At 52.9% G+C, this 19,894-nt stretch overlaps 1 protein-coding gene and 1 non-coding gene across 2 annotated transcripts in view; one reads left to right on the forward strand and one right to left on the reverse strand.

Annotated features, from left to right (window-relative positions):
• Nucleotides 1-17,042, forward strand: part of KLHL29 (kelch like family member 29) — a 257,953-nt gene extending 240,911 nt beyond the window's left edge. Inside the window, exons 7-14 of the mRNA XM_049784506.1 lie at nucleotides 3,576-3,778; nucleotides 4,602-4,861; nucleotides 6,790-6,988; nucleotides 7,100-7,282; nucleotides 7,670-7,850; nucleotides 12,541-12,734; nucleotides 12,948-13,092; nucleotides 15,891-17,042. Coding sequence (XP_049640463.1) covers nucleotides 3,576-3,778; nucleotides 4,602-4,861; nucleotides 6,790-6,988; nucleotides 7,100-7,282; nucleotides 7,670-7,850; nucleotides 12,541-12,734; nucleotides 12,948-13,092; nucleotides 15,891-16,074 — 1,549 coding nt within the window. The 3' untranslated portion in view covers nucleotides 16,075-17,042. The remainder of the gene's footprint in view (nucleotides 1-3,575; nucleotides 3,779-4,601; nucleotides 4,862-6,789; nucleotides 6,989-7,099; nucleotides 7,283-7,669; nucleotides 7,851-12,540; nucleotides 12,735-12,947; nucleotides 13,093-15,890) is intronic.
• Nucleotides 10,623-10,729, reverse strand: LOC126025077 (U6 spliceosomal RNA). The gene has a single exon (XR_007501124.1). It is a non-coding gene; the product is annotated as a U6 spliceosomal RNA (small nuclear RNA).
• Nucleotides 17,043-19,894: the final 2,852 nt, after the last annotated feature.

The following is a 19,894-nucleotide window of genomic DNA, read 5'->3' on the forward strand; positions in this document are numbered from 1 at the left end:
TGGGTTGCATCCCTATGGCAAGAGGTGAACCCCGCAGCTGATCTGCAAGTGGGAAGGCCCATGCTCAATACCATAAAAGCGTTGCCCAAATCTGGCTGGAGGTTGATATACCCTGATAGCTCCAGCAGAGGTGAGGGCAATGAGCTGAGTCCCAAGCCTTGGGAGGAAGGAGGACGAAGTGGTGGCAGGCTCTCTGGTACAGTCACTGCTCCAAACCCCTTCACTCACTCACCCTAAGGAGCTAAGGAGCTGTCCAGGGTGCTTGAACCCAGGCAGCTAGGTCCATTGCACATTGTACACAGACTACAGCTCCATCAGCAGACAGGGGAGCTTCCCACAAGGAGATAACTGATTCTTCCTGCTCAAACATACTCCCCAAGTTTGAGTTGAGGGAGGAATTGCAGGAACTGTCCTTGCTGCAGCACAAACCCCAGTTTCCCAGTGTGGGAGCCCATCACACACTTGCAGGATGTTCTCTTCCCGTGTTTTACAAAAGGGGGTGGGCAAACAGGGCCTGCTTGATCTTCACAAGCATCCGGGACTCAGCTGGGCTTCTCTGCTGCCTCCCTCTCTCAAAGTTGCAAAGCCCTGCACATACTGAGACTGTCAGGCTATGGCCTAGCCTGCAACTCAACCACCAATGAGGCTGCACATGCGCACACATTCACTTCCTGCCCCTGCCTGGGCTCACGCCACAGCTGCACATGCGTACACGCACAACTAGTCTACTGCGCATGTGCAGTGTCCACCTGTGGCATTGGCCCACTAAAGGACCAGCAAAGGAAATGGCTTATCCCAGCGGATAATAGAATATGCACCCCACTCCTCTGCTCCTCAATCCTTTTTCATTTCAGGGAAAATCCCCCTTTGGGGCAGAACCCCTGCATCACATGCTCCATGACCCCAACCCCTTCACTCCCCATATCCTGCAAAATGAAATGAAAATGCAGTGAGGGGAGGCGCTTAGAGGCACCCACCATTCCTTGGAAGGAACTAGGACCCTCATCTCCCAGGCTAAGGGGCCTTCCAGGGCCTCACTTCCCTTTGAGCAACTGATTCAGAAATCATGGAACATTATTTCATGGGTCAGAAATCAGGAACATGTGTCTCTGAACCTGGCTCTTTGTGAGTGAGGGCATTGGGGAGCAGGGCAGACCCATGTTCCTGATTTCTGTGACAGGGAGGACCACTGCACCCCTCCTGGCCAGCTGCACTTTCCTCCAAGGCAGGTCCTGGCCTGGCTGCCCAGCAGCCTCCTGCAGGACTGATTAGAACAGAACACTCTAGCAGAAGCTTCAGATAAAATCGGTGTCTGGGACTGACAGCTGCCTCCAGGAGACGCTGCACTGAGGGTAGGCTGTGTACCTCTCCTAGTAGACCCCACCACCCAACCCCCTCAGCAAGCCTCCAGCTTGCTCTCAGCCCAGCCTCATAGGGACAGCACAGTCCCTGCATCCGGGACCTGCCAAATAGCCCAGACAAACATCTCCCTCAGATCAGACCCACCTCAGGCAATGAGCCACAAGGTAGTGCACAGCATGTGAGTCTGTATATGTGTATATGTGTGAGAACACATTTGTATGTGTGAGTGTGGATGTAGCCTGAAGTCCCCACCAGCTCTTCACTGAGGTGCACTTCTCTGCAGAGGGCAGTGGAGGTAGACAGGAAGAGTGGCCAGAGAGGACAGCTGAGGCCCTGGCCCTGAGAAGAAGGTGAGCAGCCCTTTTCTGGCCCAGCTTCCCTAGACAGTGTCCCAGTGTGACCTTCCCAGTGCAGGAAGGAGGAAAGGCCAGAAGTCATATGGGGCTAAATGCAGAGCAGCACAGACTTGGATGGGAGGTTAACCAGATGGCTCCCAGGGCCTGCAGAGTCCTGTGATTGTGAGCGATCATTCAATGATTGATGCTTTGCTTAAAGCACTCCCAGCCTAGAAATCCATCCTGACAGTACAGCTTGGGGGTGGGGGAAGGGGGGTTGCTCCTTGTTCCCTTCAGTTTTCTAGACCAGCCAGGGCTTAGAGAAAAAGTGCTCCTTCAGGCTGTTGATGAGAGAACAGCCATGATTGGAGGTGCACTGTGGAATGCCTGGGGGAAGCCTGGCTGCTTGCTCAGACAGTAGTGTCACCTCTTCACCTCTCTCTGCCCACTGCTGTTTGAGTCCTCAGGCCCTGGCGCCAGTGCTTCACTTGAGAGAGCCTTGCTCTGCTGGAGGCAGTTCTGGTGCTACAGTGTGGAAAGCAGGTGCTAGGAAGGACCCTTTTCAGCCTGTCAGTCACAGAAGTTCCCCAGGGGTCTTGCCACCTTTCCTCCACACCAGTGCTCTTGTTTTGCAGAAGAGGAGCTTGAGGGCCTGAGAGGCCAGCACTAATCTGGGTCCCCAGGCACCCTAGCTCACTGTTTACACAGCAGTTGGCCTCTCTCTAGGCCTGTCTGCTGACTGGCAAGATACTTCCACACCCCACTGCAATCATAGATGCACCCAGGGTGTACATGGGGGCCTTGGCTTCTGCAGACCCAAAAGTGAGGTCTGCAGAGGTCCTGGGCAGGAACAGGTTCAGGGCAAGAAGCAGGACTGGTGAGTGCTACCAAGATGGGGGTGCCCAGCTGACCCCTCGGGGGAGCCCACCCCTGACTCTTGACCTCAGTGGGCTTCTTTCCTCCTGATCACCTGATGTGGGTCTTGCTTCATCCGATCTGTTTCCTTCCAGGTCCGACTTTCGGGCGCGGCTGCCCGGTTCTAGGAGCCTTGGCAATTGGTTTTGTATTTCTGTAGACACCAGATACAAACATATGGATATATTTGTGTCCCTGCCCTGCTCCCCCACCTCCCCAGCCCGATGCACACTCTACACGCAGGGCCCCTCTGACCTCTGACCCCGTGTTCCATGTGGTGAGGGCCCTGCCCTGGGCCGGGTCCCAGTCATGGCTGCTGGCTGTCTGTGGCGGAAGTCCTTGGTGTCACCCTCCCCTCCTCCCGGCTCTAACCATTCTGTCGTCTATCTCGTCTCGTCCTCAGTTTCCAAGCAATGTCATGAAGGGCTTCCTTTCCATGCCTAAAAGGAAACAATATGCTTTTGGCAAAGAAGTGGGGATGGAGTTGGGGTTCTGGGAGAACTTGGGGGCCTTCCGTCTTTGGGGTGATCCGAGACTGTGATCACAGCCGGTTGGGATCTTCCATCATGTTGGGGAGCCTAAGGCCCAGGGCCATTTGACCTTGACCTGGGGGAAATACGGGGCCGACGGCAGAGCTGAACCGTATTGTTTCCCTTTGAGGCCGTCCTGGTCCTCGTCCCCATCCACGGCTCATGCTTTTTGATTTGCCTCTTTTATTTTGTGCATGGACATGCCAAGTAGCAATGAGCAGGGTTTTCTGTTCTCTGGGGGCGTCTCTGGTCAGTCAGACTCTTCTCTTGCAGATCCTAGGGCAGGTGGTTAGATTCAGGCGTGTCCTTGCTGTGGTCGTTGAGTTCTAGAACCCCCCGGGTGTGCCCGAGGTCCAGGGAGGTCCAGCCCAATGAGGAGGTGGCAGCGTGGTTATGCGGCACCCTCTGAGGACACCCTGGTCTCTGTGCCTAGGTCCGTGCAGGACGGCGGCCAGGGCAGCCGAGAGAAGCTGGAACTCGTCCTATCCAACCTGCAGGCGGATGTCCTGGAGCTGCTGCTAGAGTTCGTCTACACGGGCTCACTGGTCATTGACTCGGCCAATGCCAAGACGCTGCTGGAGGCGGCCAGCAAATTCCAGTTCCACACTTTCTGCAAAGTCTGTGTGTCCTTCCTTGGTGAGCTGGGGCAGGCTGCAGGGCAAGGTGGAAACCAAGGGAAACAACCCTCAGACAATGGTTCAGCAGATGATGGGAGCCCAGCCTTGCTCCCCTGAGTGGGGGAAAGGGCACCAGGACCCCAGTGAGAGCACATGGGCCCTGCATTTGGTGTGTTCAGGGGAGCTGCGCGGGCCAACTGCCACAATGAGTGATCTGAGCTACCAGCTCGCTTGCTTGGAGATCTCAGTGATCTGAGGCAGAACTGTGAGTGCAGGGAGCAGAGGAAGGAGAAGCTGAGGCAAGAATGTGGGGTTTGGGATGAGTGAGGGAAATCGGGGGCTGAGCCAGGGCTGGGAGCAGTTTCAGTGGGGAAATTTAGAGGGCTGAGAAAATGGAGCCTTGAATCAGGTTGGGACACCCACCCCCGGCTGAATCTTCTAGAACCACACGTGTGTTCAGTGTCTCAGGACCAGGCGGGCGAGTCTGAGCCCTGTGTGAGCTGGTGGATGGGCTGGTAAAGGCTATTATGGCACCAAAATAAGGGTCTTTGCCCCCAGCTCTGCCTGTCACCTTCTGAAAGGCCCTGTTGGCTGCAAGTGGTTGGTGGCCCTTCTCTGTGCTGAATACTGATCAGCCACACTGCACAGTTTTCTACTGAACAAGGCCTTAGAGTTGGGGACAGGGGGTGATGGGGAGAGCTGGGAGGACACAGGATGTGGGTTCTTGAAGGCTTGGGATGTGGGAGGCAGGTCCAACAGGAGATAAGGAGTGACAGGTTCTGGGCCGTCATGGGTCAGCCTTGCAGGGCCCCGTAGTCAGTGGCCTGTGCTCTCACCCCCAGAAAAGCAGCTGACGGCCAGCAACTGCCTGGGAGTGCTGGCCATGGCTGAGGCCATGCAGTGTAGCGAGCTCTGCCACATGGCCAAGGCCTTCGCGCTGCAAATCTTCCCCGAGGTGGCGACCCAGGACGAGATCCTCAGCATCTCCAAGGAAGACTTCATCGCCTACATCTCCAACGACAGCCTCAACACCAAGGCAGAGGAGCTGGTGTATGAGACTGTCATCAAGTGGATCAAAAAGGACCCCGCATCTCGAGCAAAGGCAGGGCCCTCTCCCTGTGGGTTCTGGGCAGGGGTGGGGTGGAACAAGGTAGGGGAGCAAGGTCCTGGAGACAGCACCACTGTCTGGTCCAGCTAGCACAGGAATGTTGGGGAACCCCGGACAGAGTAGGGAGGTCAGAATAAACATTTGTCACTGGAGGACTCACCAGGGCTGGCAGACTCAAGCCAGGGAGCTGCAAGGAGATGCCTAGATCTGGAGTCAGGAGGGCAGCCCTGCTCTATGTCTAAGCTTTGGATGGGAGGGACAAAGTGTAGACCGTGCCGGGCAAGGCAAAAAGCAGTAGGATGGAGACAGGGCCAGGATCCAGGGCAGAAGGAAGGAATATGGGTCTGCAGAAAGTGGGGTCAGACTAATAGGGGAGGACCTCAAAGGTGCAGGAACAGCTCTGCTCTGCTCCAACCTCCTCTGCTTGGTCTGTGGATGGGAACAGGGCATATTTTTCAGAGTAAGGCAGGCAGGTGACCCTGATATGACTGTCAGTTCCTTACCTAGCACACATACCCTCCTGCCCATGTCTCTGTCAACATACAAACCAGCCCAGTGGCTCCCAGCTTCTCTCATTTATAAACTCCAACCTCACTTCCTCCTGCAGGGTTTACTGGCCTGAGAGAGAAACCGCCCTTCCTGTCTGCTCAACCACCAGCTCCCTCATCTTTCTGGCTTTCAGGCTTCCTGCCACCTCCTCTTCTTCCTCCTCCTCTTCTTCTTCCTCCTCCTCCTCCTTCTTCTCCTTTATCCCCACATTCACCTCTAACATGCTCTGAGTTGTCTCACTTATTTGATTCTGGAATTTTTCTGTTCCCCACAAATTCCCTGTTCCACTCAGCAGGAAAGACCGCACATCCTGGGGTCCCTCTCCCTCTCTCATACATGGCCCCATGCAAACAAACAAACTCCAAGCAAAGTGAAGTCCCTACCTTTCCCCAAACATTGTTCTCTCCCAGCCCACTCTAGTACCTCCTCTCTGAATGTACCCCCTGATCCACCTCCTGTCTCTGCTGGAGTCTTCCATTCCTCTCTGATGCCCTCTCCTCTCCCTTCAAAATTCCACTATTTCTTTGGGCACCACTGCGCTTTTCAGGTGACACATTTCAGTCCCCCAGTTGAACTGTGAACACCAGGGTGCTTCTCTTCCCCACCCACCACCCCCAATCATGAGCTAGATGCAGGGTTCTGAGTCACCACCAGTTATTTGTGGGTGAAACTCAAGTAGAGTGAGGGGCACTGCCAGGCAGGAGAGGGGTATGACTTCAAGCTTGAAAGGCCTTTACTATGAGGGATAGGATTCAAATGCCAGCAAAGCCAGTGGGCCCTGCCCTCACCATACAGGGTGGTAACAGCTCAAAGAACAAAACTGGAGCTGAAGCAGTAGTACAGTATATAAAGGATTTGCCTTGCACGAGACTGACCCAGGTTCAATCCCTGGCATCCTATTTGGTCCCCAGAGCCTGCCAGGAGTGACCCTGAGTGTAGAGTCAGGAGTAAGCCCTGAGTACTACCTAAAAAAAAAAAAAAAAAGAAAACACAAACTTGGAGCCTAAAAAAGGCAGAATAAAATAAAATGAATAAATAAAGAGCAATTGGGGCTAAAGCAACAGAGCCCACCCTCACCTACTCTCCGGCTCCTTTGCCACACTGACCCTTCCATGTGCTGGAATCCTCCTACCTATGCTCTATTCCTGCTGCACCCTCACCTCTCTCTGGAGCAGGTCCCTGCTCCTTAGCTCCCCCAAAGCCTCCTAATCAGGCCTGGAGGTGAGGAAGAGGAGCTATGGAGGTGAAAGGATAACCCACAAGCAGGCCCCTCTTTGCCCAAGACCATGGCACTTGGCTAGGTTGGGTAGGCAGGGTCCACACCGCCAGCCTCTGGTGTGCAGGGTCTAAGAGTGTGTCCCCTGGCCCTGCAGCATGCCGCCGAGCTGCTAGCCGTCGTGCGTCTGCCCTTCATCCACCCCAGCTACCTACTCAACGTGGTGGACAACGAGGAACTCATCAAGTCGTCGGAGGCGTGCCGGGACCTTGTCAACGAGGCCAAGCGCTATCACATGCTGCCACATGCTCGCCAGGAGATGCAGACACCCCGCACACGGCCCCGCCTCTCGGCAGGTAGCCCCTTGTCCATCCATCCCCCCCCCCCCGACAACTGAAGAAGACCCAGGGGGCCTTGGCTGGAGAGACCCTCGGGCGGACCGTACCTTCTGTATGTGTCCCTTACAGGCGTGGCTGAGGTCATTGTTTTGGTTGGTGGCCGTCAGATGGTGGGCATGACCCAACGCTCACTGGTGGCCGTCACCTGCTGGAACCCTCAGAACAACAAGTGGTACCCCCTGGCCTCACTGCCTTTCTATGACCGCGAGTTCTTTAGCGTTGTGAGTGCCGGGGACAACATCTACCTCTCAGGTGAGCCCCGAGGGCTTGGGATAGGGACAGGCTTACAAAGGGACCCCTCCATGCCATCAAACTTGGAGGCCCTGGCCAGAGGGTGCTTTGGTGGGCCCAGAGAGATAGTACAGCGAGTAGGACATTTATCTGTACTTGGCTGGCCCATATTCAATCCCATGTCCCATATGGTCCCCCAAGCACCACTAAGAGTGATTCCTGGGTGCAGAGCCAGAGTTCAGCAGTTACTGAGCACTGCTAGGTCTGGGCAAAAAAAAAAAAAAAAAAAAACAAAGAAAGAAAGAAAGAAAGGTTCCTTGGTGGGTGGTGGGTCCTCCTACACCCGGGTATGGGCCCTTCCTATGTCATTGCCCTTTAGCCCCAGACCTCCCTCCCATGTGCCGGCAGGTGGGATGGAGTCGGGGGTGACGCTAGCCGATGTCTGGTGCTACATGTCTCTGCTGGATAACTGGAACCTCGTGTCCAGAATGACAGTCCCCCGATGCCGGCACAACAGCCTGGTCTACGATGGGAAGATCTACACACTGGGAGGACTGGGCGTGGCAGGCAACGTGGATCATGTGGAGAGGTAATGAGGCCATGGAGGTGGGTGGTACCATGGGGCACCCTGGGGAGCCTGGCAGCTCTTCAGCTAGGACACGCATTTCCTTGTCCCTAGCACTTACCTAGCTCGGACTCACCAAGACACTAAGCAGAGGGAAGGGGAGAAAGAAAGACAGAGAGATGGGATGGATGGGGATGTACATGCCCTTGCCCCACATCCAGTTCAGGGATCCAGCTGGACAGGCCCAGGCACCAACGTAGATACATGGGGGCATCTGGGGCAGAGCTGGGACCAAAGGTTGTGTTTGTGCCATGGTCCCTGCCTCTGTGTCCCCACCAGGAGGGACTAACCATGAGTGCCCCCTTCTCAAGCCCACACATGCTGGCTGGTTCCCATCTAAAGTTCCTGATAAAATAAATAAATAAGGGGCCAAAGAGATAGCATGGAGGTAAGGCGTTTGCCTTTCATGCAGGAGGTCATCGGTTCGAATCCTAGTGTCCCATATGGTCCCCCGTGCCTGCCAGGAGCAATTTCTGAGCCTGGAGCCAGGAATAACCCCTGAGCACTGCCGGGTGTGACCCAAAAACCACAAAAAATAAATAAATAAATAAAGTTCCTGATAAGACAACAGAAACCTAAGTGGCTACTGGAAACCCTACATGGCTTTTCCCTGGGCCATCAAATCTCATACACTACAGGCTAAGGGGGTTAAGGAGGCAAGTCACAGGCAGGAGGGGGCACTCCATCAGCAAATACTCCTTTTTTAATTTGATGTTTAGATCACATCCAGCTCTGGGGTCTCTCAGCAGTACTGAGGGGATCATGCAGTGCTGGGGATTAAACACCCAGACTCTTGCATACAAGCGTAGGCTCGAATCTGAGTGATGTTTTCACTCTGGGAAATGCTGCATCTTTTCCTTTGAGTGGGGGATACTCAACATAGAACAGAGCCCTTGCAGGTCAGCAGCAGGAAGAACTCAGGGAGTCTGGGGGTGTTACAGTAGCTGAGGAAACAGTTATTGTTTGGGAAAAAACTCGTGACCCCAAGAAGGATGAGTCCTATTGAGCTGGACCCCAGTTCTGAACCTTTTCCCCATCTCCTGGCCATATCCTGGCCCGCCTCCAACCCTGCCATCAGTACTGGAACATTCACCGTCCAGTGTGACAGCGTTGGTCTGTGGAGCCGCACAAACCCCTCAATTTGTATTTTTCCCTTGGTGGCTAATTGGACACTTGACAAATGTTCCAGCTGAGCTGGTATCAGAGTGAGTCAGGCTTTGGCTGTTCACTGTGGGCCTTCAACTCCCCCAAGTGGAGCCTGGCAATGCTCGATAGCAACATTTAATTGTCACATTGATTGGGAGGTAATGGGGAGCCCCTGGGCAATCGTGGGGACATGAATGTTGGGTCAGCCCAATGCTGACAGCCTTCAGTGGCACCCACCGGCTCAGCCACCAGGCCACGCCTCCCGGCCCCTATCCCTCCCCTTGCTTGTCATCTCTGATGACAAGGGACACAGCATTCTGGGGAAGTGCAAACTGAGTGCCCGTCAACTGCCTTACATTTTTTGTCAGGTAGTTCTAATCTCCTAAGACCCTGATCACTCATTTTGCAAACTTAGGCTTGTCGATAAATATGGGGATTTGCTGGAGGATCAAATGTTCCCAGAGGGAGCGAAGGCTTCACTCCCAGTGGGCTGAGATCTGTTCTCCCAGCCTTGGAGCTGCCTGCCTGCCCGCCCCAGAAATCCCCCTGTAAGTGGAGAAGCAGTCCAGGAAAATGGGGTGACCCAGGGATCATGAGTCATGAACCTCGCCTTTTGTCAACTGTTGGACCATCAGGCCAGACTGAAGACCCCTGAGGGAGCCCCCACCCCCCACCCCACACACACACACTGCTTTCCTAGGACCGTAGCTGGAGCCCCCTTGGGCAAGTCCATTTTGTTGCCACGTGGTGGCAGTGATGGGATTCCTGGTGACAGAAAGGTCGAGGTAATGGGGACAGACACTGGCCAGTCTGTTCCCCCAGGAAGCTCTCCTGGTACAAATTGCTACACTATGGCTAATGATGGTTCAGGATCATTATATTCCATTATGGTGTTAGGGGAAGAGAGTGAGATGATATAATTAGGGATGAAAACAACAGCACCGTCAACCAGCGCGCATTAGATCATCTAAATAACCGGGTCCGAGATTTCCTAGCAATACCCAGCAGCAGCAGCAGTGCCCGGGTAAATGACAGCGGAGCAGCTCGTGGCTGGGTCATTTGCATGTCATTAGCATATCCTTCTCCAGCCGGAAGCTGACAGATTGAGTTGAAGGGGGGCTGGTGGCTTGGCAATCAGCCACCTGGAATAACAAGCTCGGGGGACCTGCCTTTACACCGAAAGCCTGAGACTAACAGTTAGTCCCATTCTGCTCTCCCCAGCTCCTCCTGCAGCCGCTTCCTCTCCCCAGCTTAAAGCTCTGTGAGCCCCACGGGCGCCACCTCACGTCCTTTTATGTGCCCTGACTCAGTTCTTGCTGTCCCCCAAGGTTTTCCAGCGTTCCCTTCCTTCCTTCCTTCCTTCCTTCCCTCCTTCCTTCCTTCCTTTCTTTCTTTCTTCCTGCTTTTCTTCCTTCTTTCTTTCCTTCCTTCCTTTCTTCCTTCCTGCTTTCCTTCCTTTTTTCCTTCCTACTTTCCTTCTTTCCTTTTATATATATATATATATATTTATATATTTATTTAAATAGCTTGATTACAGATATGATTGTAGTTGGGTTTCGGTCATGCAAAGAACACCACCCTTCACCAGGAAAAAATATGGAACGCTTCAAGAATTTGCGTGTCATACTTGTGCAGGGGCCATGCTAATCTTCTCTGTAGCGTTCCAATTTTAATATATGTGCTGCTGAAGCGAGCACTTCTTTCCTTCCTACTTTCCTTCCTTCCTACTTTTCTTCCTTTTTCCTTCCCTTACTTCTTCCTTTCTTTCTTTTCCTTTCTTTTCTTTCTTTCACTTGTTTGTGGGCCACACCATGCAACACTCTGGGCTTACTCCTAGCTTTGCACTCAGGAATCACTTCTGGCAGATTCAGGAGACCATATAGGATGCCTGGGATCAAACCCTAGTTGGCCAGGTGCAAAGCATGCACCCTCCCCATCTTACTGTGTGAGTCCTCAAGTCTTTTTTTGATCCTGAGTTTGCTAGCCTGAAAATATCCCTTCAACCTCTCCTGCTTCCTGGATCACTGAGTTTGACTACAAAGTCTTTGTCCCAATACAGCTTATGGTATGACAGTTGCGGGTGCATGCAGGAAAGGGGCACTAGGAAAACCATCCCCCAGCAAATGCCATAAATGCAGCTGCCAGCAGAAGGAACACCAGCCACTCGAGAACACCAAGACAGCCCCCCATAAGCAGACATTGAGTGATTGGGGGGACCTCCCAGGATCCCCATTCCCATACCTGTCATCTGGCAGTAGTCCCTGTCAATCCTTAGCCATGGCTATCTAGCTCCATCCACATGCCCAAAGGGACCTGCATCCTCGTCCAGTGCATTTCTCCAGCCCCCACAACCCCATTGGAAAATTCGTGCTCTGTCCTTGCTGACCCAGGCTCTTTGCCATCTGCACAAAGTACAAGTGATCCCCAGCTCCACTCAAGGGTGCTGCAGCAGAATTAGATGGAATCAGAGACCCTAGTTCAATGCTCAGGAAGTCTGCAAGCACATTGCTAGCCACAGCTGCTATGATTAGTCAAACCATAAAAAACTTGCCATTAGATTCTACTAGGACAAAGGTGACCTCTAGTCCAGGCTTTCCTGTCCTCATTACTTACCCATTTTTCACAGCTGTCTGGAAAGTAAGTAGGTCTGTGCTCCTAGGTCTCTTTCCCAGGTCTGTTCTCAATGGAGCCCCCTGATGGCTCTGAGTTGTGGCGCAAAAAGAGGCACCTCATTGCAATTCCAAGCACCACCCTGGAGACCTTTGCAGACATTTGTCAGCCAAACTCAAGAGCCACTGTCCATCCATCCTGCCCAGATCCCACCTATGAGCCCCCTTTTCAGCAGAAGCGGCATCTTCCCTACTGTCTCTCCAACACTTACCCCCTCTGAAACCCTTCTTTTCCATTTTCCTTTCTGTGCCAGCAAGCCCAAAATGGAAGTGTGATCCGGCCTGAGTACCTTTCTGCCTGCTGTGCACCCCTAGCTCATTACCCCTCACATAACCTAAAATCCTGGGCACCCCAAGCCTCCCCACCTCAGTCCCCTAACCCACAGTAGTGTTCCCACAGTAATCAGAAAGCCTTTGCATCCTCCACACCCTATTTCAGGATGTCCTTCGTGGCACTTTCACTCAGTTGTCACCACTGACCTGACCCTATGTTTTCACACCCCAGCCCAGAACTTGGGGGTCTTGGGGTGTTAGATTTTCAGGACAGAAGAGGGTAGAGTTTTGAAGAAGGGCCCTTCAGGTGAGGCACCTGGGAAAGACAAGAAACAAAGCCAGGCATTGGCTGGAGGGGTGCCACGGACAAAATAGCACCCTATGGAGGCTCAGGAGGGACCCTGGGAGTGTGGGAATAGGTGTGCTGGAGGGCCCTGCCCCTGGGCTCTGCTGTGTGACCTTAGGCTTGGGGTAAGGGGATCAAGTCAGAACTTCCCATGTCTGCCCTTATGGCCCCACAGCCTGCAGCAGGTTCCTCAGTGACGCCAGTGTCTTCTGTCTCACAGGTATGACACCATCACCAACCAGTGGGAGGCGGTGGCCCCGCTGCCCAAGGCTGTGCACTCGGCAGCTGCCACTGTGTGTGGAGGAAAGATCTATGTCTTCGGGGGCGTGAACGAGGCAGGCCGGGCTGCGGGTGTGCTCCAGTCCTACGTCCCACAGACCAACACGTGGAGCTTCATCGAGTCCCCGATGATCGGTGCGAGCACCCCCTCCTTGCTTTGCTCCAGGCCAGTTCCCCAAGCCCAGAGGGCCGGCTCAGCCCAGCAGTGTTAGGGGGTGGGAGAGGAAAAACATCCTCCAGGGCAAAGGGCAGCCGTGTCTTGTCCACTGGCCCGGCCCCATCTTCTTGGAAGGCCACCCCGATCGGGTCGGGAAGGCCAGCAAGACAGCCCGACACTTCTGCCCGCAGACAACAAGTATGCGCCAGCTGTCACCCTCAACGGCTTCGTCTTCATCCTGGGTGGTGCCTACGCCAGAGCCACGACCATCTACGACCCCGACAAAGGCAACATTAAGGCGGGCCCCAACATGAATCACTCCCGCCAGTTCTGCAGGTAAGGGGATGCTGGGGGTCACCAGCGTCACAGGCCAGGGTTTAGAACATCGCCGCTGAACCAAGGCAGGACCCCAAAAATTCCCCTGTATTCCAAGGAAATCCCCATTTTAACGGAAGCCTCATGTCCCAATCCCAGGGGATTGGGGAGATGAGAGTCTGGAATCAAACATAGGCACAGGAAATAATCATTTAATCCAGGAAATAATCATGGTAGGTTAAGGAGTTTACACAGGTTCAGGAACTTCCACCCTAAACCTTCTGCCTCTATGAAGCAGATAGCTTATAATCATGAGCGATTTTTCCCTGAAATCAGGGAAGCACAGGACCACACCCTTGGGTGGAAGACAAGTGGCCTAAGGATTCTTCCATCCAACGGTGCTTCTGTCCAATGAGTAGCAAGCATATTCTTTTTTTTTTTTTTTTTTTTTTTTTTGGTTCTTTGGGCCACACCCGGCGTTGCTCAGGGGTTACTCCTGGCTGTCTGCTCAGAAATAGCTCCTGGCAGGCACGGGGGACCATATGGGACACCGGGATTCGAACCAACCACCTTTGGTTCTGGATGGGCTGCTTGCAAGGCAAATACCGCTGTGCTATCTCTCCGGGCCCAGCAAGCATATTCTGAATAGGATGGAAATCGGTTAATCCAACACCCCCATCTCATGGCTAAAATGAAGGACTCACTCCTAAGATGGCCAGCACAATCAGGGGTTGGCAGTGCCAGAGCATAGGAGATGCCCAATGGGGCAGGCAGTGGCTCTGGTAACTCTGTGGTAGCCTACACCTGGCCCTCCTTGTCCTTTGCAGCCAGCAGTCCAAGACCCAGCCAGCACAAGAGAAAAGCAGGTTCAGGTATGGCTCCCAAGGGGCCTGGTTCTGACACCCTGGGCAGAGAGACATAGAGCCTGACTTCTAACCCACCTTTGCCTATTCTAAAAAAGATGGCTAACTAGGGGCCCCAAAAGCCCATTTCTGGAGCAGAGCCTTCCAGAAAACAGCTTATGCCTGTATGGTGCAATCACAGAATCAGCCATAGCACCCTTCCCTGTCCCTCCATGTTGTCCAGGGGTACAGCTATAAGAACTGAGCCCTCACAAGCAGGTAGCCATGGCCTTATTGAGGGCTCAGGCATCTAGACCATGGGCAAGTCCCAGAGCAGGGAGCAGCTACAGATCTGCAGTCACTTTCTCAGTCATGTGTTCCAGCCACCAGTGGACAAGGCTGCAACTCAGGTCCCCTTGCAAGAAAGGACTCAGTTCCCACCCTGCCAGAAATGCTAGCTCTGGAAGTCCCCAAAGGTGACTGGTGATACATTGTCCTGCTTGCCATCCATTTAGTGGGTATCATCTGAATTTGCTCTACAAGAGACACAAAGCCAAGAAGTCAGGCAGGCCCTTAGGGACTCATTGTAACTTTGGGGGTTACTACACCATCATACTGATTTTTCTGGAGGAAAGTTGGTGGTTTGCTTTTCTCCCATATTCATTTGAGATGAACTGTTGTTTCTGATAGTTTGATACAGATGTTGTTTCAACACCATACCCACCATCAAAGGGCCGGCTTGCGGTCCGAGGTGTAGTACAGAGGGTAAGAGATTTGATTGATTGAGGCCAGCCCGGGTACAATTCTATATAGTTCCTCAACCCCGCCAAGAGTGATCCCTGAGTGCATAGTCAGGTGTAAGCCCTGAGCACCACTGGATGTGCTCCCCATTCCCAAAACAAACAAAAAACCAACAGTGTCCCAGCTCCACCAAAGGCCCCACCATCCAATCCCCACCCATATCTCAGTTCCATGGACCAGGACTCCTGTTGCTTTGACCATTTGCCCCCTTACTGTGTCCGTCAGTAAATCTCACACAGAGATATCCTTCTACTTCTGTCCCGCTCCTGATGTCATTCAACATATTCTCTAGTTTCATCCATGTAGCAAGCAGTTTACATGAGTTCATCTTTCCTCACAGCTGCCCAGTATATCCCACAGCTTCCTGTTCCCTTTGACTGTAGTTGAATGTTTTGGCTGTTGCCTTTTATTCCGTTTTTTTGTTTGTTTGTTTGTTTGTTTTGTTTTAGCTATTTCCATATCTTGGCTATAATAAGCACTGTAATGAAATAGGTGCAAGTATATCAGGCAAAGGATTCCTTTAGTGAGGGTACACTCAGTGATTCTCAGAATGTTCTCCTGGCTCTGTGCTCAGGAATCACTCCTGGTAGTGCTGAGGGGACCATGTGGGATCATGTGCCAGGCAAGTGCCCAACCCACTGTATTATCTCTAGTAAACCTCTAGGAATCACTTTTTTGGAGGGGAGATCACACCTCACAATACTCAGATTTTACTCTTGGCTCAGTGAACAAGGATTATACCAGGAGGAGTTTTTTTTTGGGGGGGCCATATGTAGCACCTAGGTCAGCCCCAAAGGAGGCAAGCACCCTACCCACTCTACTATCTCTTCAGCCCCAGGGAAGAAAAAAAAATGTTTTTTCATTGGTTTGATTTTGGTTTTGGAGTCACACCCAGTGGTACTCAAGAGTTACTCTGTCTCTGCACTCAGGAAATACTCCTGGTGGATTCAGAGGACCATATGAGATGCCAAGGATGGAACCCAGATATGTTGCCTGAAAGAAGGCAAACACTCTACCCACCGTGCTATCACTCTGGCCCCTGGAAAGGTGCTTTTTAGAGCAGCTCCAGCTCTGGCAAATGAGTTCGGAATGATGGGGAGCTGCAGATCCAGCCAGGTCTCTCCAGGGGGGCTGAACAGTGCTCAGCTAACTGTCTCCCCTCTTCCCCCTTCACAGCGCGGTGGTGCTGGACGGCAAGATCTATGCCACAGGGGGGATCGTGAGCAGCGAGGGGCCCGCCCTGGGCAACATGGAAGCCTACGAGCCTGCCACCAACTCATGGACCCTGCTCCCGCACATGCCCTGCCCGGTGTTCAGACACGGCTGCGTAGTGATCAAGAAATACATCCAGAGTGGCTGACAGCTGCGGGGGGCACGCCAGGGCCCACGGGGGCCAGGCGTCTGCCACTCACCACCACCACCCACATTCAGTACCCACCGCGGCCGACCCGCACACTCCAGGGACCCCCTGCCACGATTTGAATTCTCTCTACACTGAATGTAGAAAAAAATCATCCTCGCCTTTCCAGGCTTGGGGAGATGCGGGGTGGGCAGTGAGGCTTGGAGCCCTGCCCTTCCCACCCTCCTAGCAAGTGGGGCTCTTGGGGGGCCTGCACCGAACTTGCTCTGAACGGAGGGGCTCACTCTGCCCGGTGCAATAGAGTTTCACATATTTTCAACTGGGAGAGAGAAGCTGTTTTTTTTTTCCTTCCCGCAGAGCAAGCTTGCTCCCCGCAGCCCAGCCGCAAACCACTTCTCCTAGGACAACAGTAGGCGTCAGGCTCTCTTGACATCAGATCAAAGTGTCCTTACCACTTTGATTATCCTTCTTTGGTTTTTTTAGCCAGTCAACACGACACTGTCCATGGTGGAGAGGAAGCAAGGACCACGCAGCAGCCCCCCGCGGGGGGCACCCCAGATGCGGGTCATGCCAGCTGCTGTCAGGCATGCCAGGCGCTCTAGGACCTCAGGCCACGACTGTGTATGCGTGCGTCCGTCAGTCCTTCCCAGGGTTTTCTTAAAGGTGTTTTGGTCGGAGAAGGATAAGGGGGTGGTTCTGGCTTCTTCTGATCCACTATGAATGATTCAGATTTCCAAGGCATTTTCTTGCTGAACAAAAGGCTATTTTTCAGTACAAAAGGGGGGGGCAGCCACGAAGCAGAAGGTGGTGGGGAGCCCCCCCACATACAGCTCTTTGCAGGCAGTGCCAGAGGTGGGAGGCACTTTTCTCTAATTTTTCTATGTGCAGAATAGAGGATCTCTCCTGGAGGGGGGAGGAAGGGAGTGACATCCCTTTCCAGCCCCCATTTTATTTTTTAGTAAAAGTGACTCCTAAACAATGCCCCCCCTCTCATACACACACACACACACACACACACACACACACACACACATACCCTCATTAAAGCTGTGCCTCCTGTAGGCATGGGCCAAGAGAGAAATCATGCTCTAGAAGAAAACCAGTTCCATTTCTGGCTGGTGAACCCAGCCGGGCTCCCTCCATGAGGTCCAGCCTCAGACACCCCCTCGAATGGCTGGCTGGGAAGAGAGGGAAGGAGGGAGGGCGGGGGCCGTGTCTGCCAAGCACAGGAGAATATTTTTGATATTTATAGCTATATATTCAGGCGCCTGCCGCAAGAGCTCTCAGGATGAGGACAGCCTTGTTGGAAGCGCCACAGCCCACGGAGCTGAGAAAGGGAAGCCAGAGGGAGGGTTCCCCTGGGCTCCAAAGAGAAAGGCCTTCCTGCCAGTCCTCAGCCCCTCAAACCTCACCGGGTGACCAGTCCCCCTTGTTCCAGGCAAGAAGAAGGCCGCCACCGCCGCCACTGAGTCGAAGTCGGTACCAAATACACATCCACCATTTTTTCTATCTCGGAGTCCACTTGCCATCTTGGCCACCCTCGTGCGTGAGAAGAGGGACAGGATACACTCACCTCTCAGTATTCGATGACACAAAGTTCCAACCCCGCTGTCAGGCCTCCCCTCTTACACCCCTGCCTCTCTCGCCCTGCCAAGGGCGAGGGCCTGAGCTTCGTTATGCAGTTTTTACTATTATTTATTCTTTTAAAAAAGTAATAAGCACAAAACTTACATACATTGTATGTCATTTAAAAGTATTTATGTCAAAAAACAGGGTGCAAGTGTGAACCCATGGACCGGAGCACAAATCTCTAACTGCCTGGGGCAGGGCTAACGTTAGCGTGGGCGCGTGTCTGCCTCCAAAGGAGGCCTTAGTCTCACCCCGCGGACCCCCGCGGACCCCGCTGGCACTGGCCACAGGGGGGGGCCGCTCCTCTCCTCACCCGTCACACTGGAGCAAACTGGCGATGTCTGTGAACGATATAAAACAGGGTTCTCTGTAACGGTATTGTACATAGTCTATGTTTATTGTTAAGTTCTTGTTATATTATAATAAATATATTTATAGATCTAGACTCGGAAGGCCCCAGTCCTCCTCTTCTCGGACCCCGGCCTAGCAGCCTGTTCTCTGCTTCCCCAGGGCCGAACAGCTCGGAGTAGAGGGGAGGGAGAGGGTAGAGAAAGAAGCTGAGATTGAAGGGCAATTGGAGGTCAAAAAGGGAGGACTGGATGGGTGTCTGGGATGATGGACCCAGGATCCTTCTTCCCCATAAGAGCTGCCCCTGGGGCCAGAGCCGTGGCACAAGCAGTAGGGTGTTTGCCTTGCATACTGCTAACCTAGGATGGACAGAGATTCGATCCCCAAGCCAGGAGCAATTTCTGGGCACAAAAGCTGCCCTTCTGTTCCCCAGAGTTCTGAATTTGCTTCATGCTGGGGGGATTCTTTGCAGGGAGGCTGTGCCCACACCAGCTCTTTAGCATATTTCTTCCAGGAAGACCAAAACAGTGGGTGTCTATCCTGAAACCCCATTCCAGTGGCCCCTCGCTTCCTGCTCAATGCCACATGCAAGGCTCATCTCTGAGCCGCCCATAGTCAGGGCCTGGGCCTCGGGCTGGACTGGCCACTCACACAGAGAGAAAGGCTGAGATCTTGGATTAGCAGAAGTTGCCTTTGCCTTCGTGAATGTGATGTTCCTTCCACTCTTCACCCTCAAATCTCAGGAACCCACCCAGAATGGTGCCTGCAAACTGCAAATCTGGGGGATGTGAAAGCTTCAGGGGCGCTGCTGGCCCGTGTACTTACTCACTGAATCTCCATCCTTCGTCCCCAGGAAGGGCTGGGGCATGTGTAGGGGATGGTGTTCCTGATGTACTGATATCACTGAGCTAGCTCAGGGGGCTGGAGACAGCACAGGGTTAAGGTGCCTGCCTGGCATATGGCTCACCCCAGCTTGATCTTCGGTACCATACATGTATCCCCCCAGGAATGATCCCTGGCGATGAACACAGATCCAGGAGTAAGCTCTAAGTTTTGCTGGATGTGGCCTCAAAACAAACTAAAAACTGAAAGGGGAGAGAAAAAAAAAAAACCCTGAAAAATAGAGATAAGTGTCCTTGGACACAAAGAAGTCTGTTTATTTTAGACATAAGTCTGATAAAGTAAACAAACTGTATTGGCTTCTAATGAGCAGAGAGTGAGGCCTCTTTGGAGCTTGTGTCTCCATGAAGGAGTCTGGGGGTCTTTCTTGGCCTCTCAGTTTCCCATCACATCTGCCAAAGGTGGTAAGATGATAGATCATGACTGAAAAACCCCAGGTGTGCATGAATCTCTTCTTAGCCAAACAAGAAGAGAAAAATCAAAACATTTCAATCCAGGGGCCGGAGTGATAGCACAGCAGGTAGGGTTTTTGTCTTGCATGCAACTGACCCAGTTTCAATACTTGGCATATGGTCCCCAAGCAGCACCAGGAATGATCCCTGAGAGCAGAGCCAGGAGGCCCAAAAACAAGCAAAAAATTTCAATCCACATAAGACAGGATGGATAGCTTTTATTTTTTTTATCTTCCTTACTCCCTCCCACCCTTCCTCCCTCCTTCCCTCCCTTCTTGCCCTCCTTGTTTCCTTCTTTCTTTCTCTAAGAAATTTACTTAGAGAAGCATGAGAGAAGAGTCTGAAAAGAATGACATGTTCAAGAGAGAAGATAGGCTTCTGCAGAGTGGAAAAGGACTGGATATTTTTATTAGAGAGCCTGTAAAACAGAGGCAGAGAGGTGGTAGAGGGGTTAAGACACATGCCTTGCATACAGTTGGCCCCACTTTAAT

This window comes from Suncus etruscus, chromosome 12 (assembly GCF_024139225.1).
Source record: "Suncus etruscus isolate mSunEtr1 chromosome 12, mSunEtr1.pri.cur, whole genome shotgun sequence".
NCBI lineage: Eukaryota > Metazoa > Chordata > Mammalia > Eulipotyphla > Soricidae > Suncus > Suncus etruscus.